Below are 8,468 nucleotides of genomic sequence, written 5' to 3' on the forward strand. Positions count from 1 at the left end.
TTCTTTTCTTTGTTCTCCTTTTAATTCTTTATTCCCCTTCACATTCTTTTTAAAATATTTGATACTTTGATGTCTGGTATGACCAAGTAGTCTGTGGTGGTGAGATTTTCTTGAATGAGCTATTTGTGTTCTTTATTTTGCAATGCTTGGTTAATTTCTACCATCCAAACCACAATTTTGAACATGAAAACCTTTTTCTTTTTCCTCTTCAAAAGCAGAAAAAATTAATGAGTACAGGGACTAGCTGCACAATTTGATCTGAAATTAAAAGGAATAAAGCAATACTTAGTCCCTGAACTTGGTAATTTTTTCCACCTTAGTCTTTGAACTTTTTTTTCTCTATTTTAGTCTGGGAACTTGGCATTTTTTCTCAATTTGGTCCATTAACTTAGATTGTGTCACGTCATCACTTAAAAAATTTTATTTTTTATAATTTTAATAATTTTAGATTTTAATTTTTTTAATTTTCAAGTAATAATAGACATTTTGGGAGTGTGCCACATCATGATATATTAATGGAATCCAAGTTCAAGGATCAAATTGAGAAAAATTATCAAATTCAAGACCTAAATATTACTTTATCCCAAATAAAAACCTATAGGTGAAGTTAGCATGCCACCCCAAATTGTTGTCACACCATTAAAACAATTAACCGCTAAGTAACTATAACATAAAAATTAATAACATTATTAAGCATATGGTAATTTTTAAAACTTTGAAGAGAAAAAGATAATTTTAAGAAAACATAAATGACTAAACTTGCAATTTACCCATATGTATATACAGACAGAATCACAGGACAGGGGCATCTTGTGTTGCTTATCATCCAAGATAATCAAAATCCCCTTTTTCTTTGCAGCCTTTAGCATAATCTGGAGTATTTTCGAACCAAAAAAAAAGGAAGTATAACAACAATGAAACTGAGACTGAGAAATCATGAATCCAGAGAAACCCTGAGAATCCAACTCCCATCTCCTTGTTCTTTTCTTCAACTCCAGGAAACCCTTTCCCTCTCCCTTCCTCCGCCCCATCCTCCTCCCTCTTCCCTCCGTTTTTACCTCAACGACAACGATTTGCTCCTACCGCCCTCCCCTCACTCTTCCCTCCATTCCCTTGGCGTCGTCGCCGGCGACCTTCTCTATTTCTCCTCCAACCCCACCGCTTTTTCCGCTGTTTCAGTAACCCAAATGGATGACCGCAATCAGGTGCCGGACAACAACAACAATCAAGAGACCCAAATGCAAGAATTGCCTCAATTTGAAGAACCCATGTCGCAAGATCCCGAATTTTCTGCAGAAACTATGGACATCGATGCCTCTGCCCTTAGTGAAAGGTTGTCGGAGCCCTACTTCTTGAGGAAGGTTTTGGGGGAAGAGCTGGGTGATAGTGGCTGCATTCACAAGCTATTGGCGATTTCGGTCCACGCCGTTTTACTCGAGTCGGGTTTCGTGGGGATCGATCCAATTTCGGGGCTCCGAACCGATCGGTTTCATTGGCCAGATGAGTTTCCTTCTCCTGTCTCATTTCACTATTCCCTGCCTGAACTGTTGAGGTCTAATTTGACTGATTATGTAGCTTTAAAGTTTCAGACTTTAGGCCATTTCTTTCAGGTTTATGGGTCTTTGTTTAAGGGTTCAAGTTTATATAAATTGTCTCTGGATGAAACTAGGTTTGCTCCAACTCTGAATTTGGTGTGGGAAAATTGTGATAAAAATGTCGCTATGGATGATAAGAAAGATGGGTCTTTTGTTTCGTATCCTGAGAGTGAAGTTTTCGAGTTTTGGAAGATTGTTAAAGATGGGCTTGCATTGCCATTGTTAATAGATCTCTGTGATAAGACTGGTTTGGCCCTTCCGGTTTGTTTGATTCGTCTCCCAGCCGAGTTAAAGGTGAAGATCCTGGAGTCGTTACCCGGTGCCGATATTGCGAGGATGGAATGCGTTTGCTCGGAGATGCGATACCTGGCTTCCAACAATGATCTGTGGAAGCAGAAATTTAAAGAAGAGTTTGGGTGTACGTCAGGAACTGTAGCAATGGGGAACTGGAAAAAGATGTTTATTTCATGCTGGGAGAGTAGGAAGAAGCGAAATCGGGCGATTACGAGGTGGCAAGGGTTTGCTCGTGTTGATAATAGACCGCTATACTTCCCAATTTGGAGAGATCCCAATCCATTCTTTCCTTCATTCGGAGTTCCTCACGTAATTGGAGGTGAGCACGATGCATCACCATTTGTTGCTCCTCATCCTTACATGCCCTGTGTTCATCAACATCCATATCGAAGGCGACAGAATTTCAGACATCACTGCAATCACGGAGAAAGACAGAATGATGCATAGTAGCCAGTGACTACTTTACCACCTATCCCTTGTCGAGAAATCGAGATGTGATTTAGGTAAAAATCATAGAAAGATCATGTTTAAATATATGTTTCTTGCATTTGAGAACCAAGTCTTTAGCTGGAAAGGGAAGAAGCAAAATGTGAGTGTGCCAGGTTCTTCAGTTTGGTTTTGATGCTTGGAAGGTACCATGACTGATGTTACCAGCTAACTAAGCTACTTTGTTTGATGATATCCTTTGGATTTTAATAATAATGAAAGGGATGCTTATGCTTTTGTAAATCTGGTAATGTGTTTTTGTTGTTAGTGTTGTACATGATTTTGGCAATTTTATTTTTAATGTTGTTTTCTTCATATCCTTAGTAGTGCTGTGGGCAAAATTGGGTTGGCTTTTAATCTTAACATTCATCGGTAGCTTCAGGTATATAATCCTTAGTAGTACCCTTTTTTTAGTTTCTTTTTTTTAGATTTTATTCTAGTTTAAGTTCCATTATGTGTGGACATTTATAATGTAATGGATGATATCGGTGATAGGTATCCAGATATGTATTATTAGTACATATAATTGTTATTACACCTAGAATCTAAGCTATTGTGAGGGTACCATACGTGTATGTATGGATATAATTAGAGTTTTTTTCCTAGTGCTTTCATGTTCGATGTTATATATCCTCGTATCTATATGTGTTAGACCCGAATGTTTAAGAAAAATGTTTTTGTGAAAGAAAGGGGAACTAAATTTTATTACACATAAATTTAAAAAGTTGTTCAATACATAACATACACTTGCTTATCAGCTACTACTAGGGGACACACCCTTGCTTATCAGCTGCTACTAGGGAAGGAGAAATCACCCAAGGGCGAGGTGGATTAGAAGGTGCTTCCTCAGCAAACGTTCCCTTCCAACATCTTGCACTCATCGATTAAAGTGAATGATAATTGCAGTATCAACTTCAATCTCTTAATTGTTAACCGAAGTCCACAACTCAGCTTTCATGCTAGTTGGTTTGAGGGTATGTCTATAAGTTCTCATAGTGGTCGCGAATTAAAATTTTCATTTCTACTTTTTTCAGATTACCCAAGGATGATTCCTATTTTGTTTACATTCCTAGGAGGTGGTTTCTAAGATATTGGAGTCAAGGATGGGAGAGGAACTCTTATAACTATACTTTCAACTTCAATACTAATCACAAGGATCAATTTCTATAACTAGTTGGTGCATGGATTAAGTTTTTTTTAAAATACATTTATGGGTGTGTCTTATTGTTTGGAGTATGGGTTTTTTTTTTCTTTAATTTGTTGAATACTACTTTTTTTTTATTTGTAAAATTTATTAATAAGTATTTATATACCTATAAATAAAAGAAGGTCGATCTTCCTCCTGATAAGTCACACGTGATACACATTTATCATGTATCTTTTTGCATTTTATAAAAATGATTGATTTTCAGTTTTTGGTCCTTTTAATATGTTTAAATTTGAGATTTAATCTTTATATTTTAATTTCCAACATAGTTTGGTCTCTATAATTTTATCAATTAGTTAAAATAGTTAATAGCGTTAACTTTTAATTAAGAGATTACATGTAAGGGCGAAGCCATAAAATTTTTAAGGGGCCAAAATTGAATTACAAATTTTTGAGATGTCGAATATAAATTTTATCGCGTATTAATTTAGAAATAATTTGAAGTTCACCCTCAACGTTTTGGGGTTTTTTTTCACTTCAGCCCTTAACGTTTGTTTGTATTTCAATCTCACCCATACATTACAGAAAAATTGAAATAAGTCAACATTTTGTGGCACATGGCATGACACTTCAATTGGTGACATGGCTGAGGTGGCATGACACATCATCAATCATGTGATTTATTTTTTAGTTAAAATATTAAATATAGAAAAAAAGTTCCCCCCCTAATTACCTGTAGCCGCCTAATTACATTGTTATATGTAACTAGAAAGTGGATCTTTATTTCGTTAGTAAAAACAAAAACAAAAAAACCATGGCTCATACATGTCTGGCCGCCATGGTGTCCTCCGTCACAGTCTCACTGCCCTATCTGACCACCTCCTCCTACGCCAAACCGCCGTCTTACTTCTTCAGCAACCTCAAAATCCTCCTTCTCAAAGCACCCCTTTCAGCTTCCCGACGAAGAACCCCCAATTTCACTAGGTATAATATGTAATTACGAGTTCCTGTTTTCTTGTGTTTATGATCGAGCTAGCTTCTGTATTTTATTCAGGTGACTGATAACCTTGTGGGGCGCCCCCATAATTGGAGCCTTTCGATCACTGTGAATTGCTACAACGATCAAGTAGTAGACGAGGATGAAGATGAAGAATAGGATCGGAGTTTGGATCTGTTAGTTAGATTTGTTCAAAACGTATTTAGAAAGATTTCTAAACGAGCAAGGAAAGCCGCTCGATCGGTTTTGCCTGTCTTCATCCCTAGTAATCTGGTAGGTATCCTTCAATCGATTTTATATTCCTTTTTTTTCCTTATGTAATTTATGAAGGATCCCTAGGTGGGATTATCCGTTAATGGTGGGTTTTAACGGCATTTCTTGAGGTAATTCATCATTTGATTCACCTGTGTTTAAATCGAGTAGTTAGTCACTTTACACTTACTACTTAACTCGCTAGCTTGGATATCAGCAATTCGACTATTTATACAAAAGTAATTAGCAAAAATCAGCAGCGTTTCAAATATTTATAAGCAGCAAATTAGCAATTCATGTTCATGTGTTTACCAGCAACTAAACTAACTTTTCAGTTTTTGTGAAGTATGAGGACTATATTTTGATAAACTAATGGGATTAGCTGCTTAGTTTTCATAAAGTAGAGGGATAGGATAAACTAATGTGCAGCTGTAATTACTTATATGGAAAATATTGATTTTAATAGTGTTAGAGTCGGATAATGTTAGACTGAAATGAAATGGAATAGGATAAACTAAGTTATAAACCAAAAGGGATGATTGGTTCAGTAGACTGAAATGAAATACTGTTAAACTGATAGAATAAATCTACATCTATTGGTGGAAAACCTTGGCTGTTCTGGCTGGGAATTCAATATGCTTTCTTAAGTTTTTGTGTTCAACATTTTTATTCTGGGTTGGTCTGGTTATTAGTGCTGTTAACTTGGTTGGAAATTTGGGCTTTTAGTTATTTACAGTAGGGATGTTTTGCGAACCAATCAGCAACTTTCAGTTAGTTATATACAGTGGGAGGGTGGATATGGTCTCCCTGATAGCTTTGAGGTAATATTAATTTTCAAGACAAAGAACAACCTTTTATAGATAAATATCCTAAGAAAATGTACATAAAAAGACATTAAGAAACAGAGTTGAAAGGTTCATATGTACTGAGATCCTTGACAATTGTAGCAATGGAGCCAGCCGCTGCAAGAACTGATACAATCAGGCAAAGCAACACCAAGAAGTTTAACCATATCCATTTCCAACTAAAGGCTCGGATCTGTTCTCTCGATATGTGCATTTGGATTGGGAAATACACTGTCAGCGGCCAAAACGAAGCGGCACCCAGGAGGCCGAGGATTGCATTGAAGAACGGTAGAAGCATCGCCAGCACGATGGTCAGTATCACGTAACCTGTTCGCCATACAACCCTGAAAACACTGAAACTGTAAACCCCAAACAATGGAAGCTTAATTGGTGGACTTTCTTTGATGAAACTGCTGTTTGGCCATCGGTTGAAGCACCTGTCTTCCACCTGTTTGAAAATTGGCTGACAGAATACCTATGAAGAAAACCATCAAGATTTTGCTGAAGATATGGGGATATTTTATTGTGTGTTGTTTGTAGGTGATGGTAATGGGGGTGTTTTTACCTGGTAAGCTCCTATAAGATGTACAATGATGAATACATTAGCCATGTCGATAAGCCAGTACGGTTCGTAAAAGCCAAACCCTGTTAGGAAATTGCCTGGTGCATTGTTGCCGAATGCTGCGTAACCCAGAGCACCACATGAAACGTAGAATACGGTGGTGACCGAGACGCCCACCAAGGTTGCCTTCTTCATTGATTCATTTTCTGGTGGATTTGGTTTCAGTGTATCCTGCAATTCCATGCCAATTACATGAATGGAAGTCTTTCCTTTTGCCAATTCCATGCCAATTACATGAATGGAAGTCTTTTCTTTTATTGGAAAGGAAAAGGGTACCATTGAAACCAGGAGGACTTGCCTGTATCTCGACGAGTACAGTGGAGAAAGCAAAAGCGAAGGCGATGTCACCGATGGCTTCGAAGCAGTTCCAAGTCTTCTGCCAGCTGGTCACGTCAACTCCCACGGTTGTTCCTGTCAAGCTTGTTCTAGCCTGATTCCCTCCTACAGCTCTGGCTATCGAGAGGCCGAGGCCAATGGTAGAGTACCCGAAAGACATAACCGCGGCGACCGCGGAAAGCCACGAGAGCTCATGGAAGTTTGGGATTTGGCTTAATATGATCTCTATGATGCCAAAGATGATCATAAACTTGTTGTTTTTGACATGGCAGCTTACATTATGGCCCTCCTTGTGAAAGCAACCTGATCTTTCTATTGCCCTGGTTAATCAAAGGTACACAAGAGTTAAACCAGGGGATATATATTCCTACAAAAACATCAGCTTTAGCATATAAACCATAAATCCTTACGCCATACTAATAGCTGAAGTGATTGAATATCCAATTGTTATCCCTACAAGATTCACATATTGTGCTAATCCACAAAACTTGTTACTGATTCCTCCTGTTAGAAAAAAAAAACCCAGGAACCATTAGCATTGGGGTTCCATGTCCTTGAAAGAACCGGTAGACATTCATATCGGACACTTGGATATGGAGATATGATTTTCAAAAATCCTCTAAATACATAAAAAAAACCTAACATCTGACAGTCACACCCCAAATCGAGTAAGGTAGTAGGTTCAAGGTAGTAGAGTGGATTTTAGTCACCTAAATTAGATTTTACAGCATCCATGTAACAGCTACATCTTTTTCCTGAAACAGGGTCCCTGCAACAATCAGCTAGTAGAGTGGATGTAAACCAAGTGATGATAGAGAAGATTACAAGGGCCATGGGACCAGCAATCCACCCTAACTGAGCAATGGCCCATGAAAGAGATAAGACCCCCGAACCTATGACTGCTGTTATTATATGTGCACTTGCAGTCACCCAAGTTCCTGCAACAAAAAAACACAGATTTTTAACTTCAAAAAAAAAATGATGAAATTTGAAACCTCTCTTTGCAGAAGAAAAAAAAAACCCAGAGTTGAATATGGCTTGCCTGTTCTTTTTGAGCTACCATCATCACCATATCGGTTGCTAGCTTCCAGTTCCATGGCATGTAAAGATTGATCCTTGCTTTCTCTCTGTACTGGAAAGATGTTAGATTTGTGTCAAATTAAAGCCAAACTCCTTAAAACTTTAACTCTCAACCTAGACTGTTACGAATGGGAAGATTCTCTCAAATAAATGTAAAATCACCCTATTTGGCAATTCCAAACTGTGTTCCTTTATTATTCCAATACCAACTCAGAAAATTAATCTAATTAAGGTAGCTATTTATAATTCTATATATGCACAAAATTTAGTAAATCTGTCCTTTTTTATTAGAAATAGGTAATTTATGTTTCAATTTTTGGATAAAATTATCGTTGATAATGTAGTAACCTTCCTGTTACTACTAGTAAATATTTATATAAAATTATTTTCTAGAGAAATCTTTGTAATTGGACATATTAGAGCTGGAGGAATGAAAATTGTAATAAGAGGTTTACCTGTTGTTTGGACTCGTCATTTTCCTTGAAATATTTACATCTGATATGTAAATACGAGGATATGATTTTAAAATTTCCTTAAATATATGAACAAAATTTTAAAAATATAACCATACCCATGTTGTATATATATTCATGTTCAACACTCAGGCAAGAATGTGTGTAGAATAAGATTTAGCTATAGATTGAATGCCATAAAAGGACTAAAGATGAATTTTTTTTTTTTTGAACTTTCAGTTTCTTCAGAGTATGATTTCATTAAAATTTATGGATAGACATGAAAAAGGTGGCATTATAAGCGGAAAGGACAAACATTTGCCTTTTCACTCGCGGCAACGAAAAAAAAGGGTAAATTATAC

General features: G+C 36.9%; 2 protein-coding genes across 2 annotated transcripts; one reads left to right on the forward strand and one right to left on the reverse strand.

The window, feature by feature from the left end:
- Positions 1-835: 835 nt before the first annotated feature.
- Positions 836-7,881, forward strand: LOC105782369 (F-box protein SKIP22). The gene is made up of 3 exons (XM_052626855.1): positions 836-2,392; positions 3,134-6,908; positions 7,339-7,881. Exon 1 carries the CDS (start codon positions 915-917, stop codon positions 2,334-2,336), a length of 1,422 nt encoding a protein of 473 aa, XP_052482815.1. The 5' UTR covers positions 836-914; the 3' UTR covers positions 2,337-2,392; positions 3,134-6,908; positions 7,339-7,881.
- On the reverse strand, positions 5,666-8,129 carry LOC105782370 (amino acid permease 6). Its single transcript, XM_052626563.1, has 6 exons — positions 8,110-8,129; positions 7,285-7,616; positions 6,985-7,078; positions 6,537-6,894; positions 6,182-6,409; positions 5,666-6,091 (listed from the first exon to the last, which is right to left on the reverse strand). Exons 1-6 carry the CDS (start codon positions 8,127-8,129, stop codon positions 5,666-5,668), a joined length of 1,458 nt encoding a protein of 485 aa, XP_052482523.1.
- Between the last annotated feature and the right edge of the window lie 339 nt (positions 8,130-8,468).

Source organism: Gossypium raimondii, chromosome 13, assembly GCF_025698545.1.
Source record: "Gossypium raimondii isolate GPD5lz chromosome 13, ASM2569854v1, whole genome shotgun sequence".
Classification (NCBI taxonomy): domain Eukaryota; kingdom Viridiplantae; phylum Streptophyta; class Magnoliopsida; order Malvales; family Malvaceae; genus Gossypium; species Gossypium raimondii.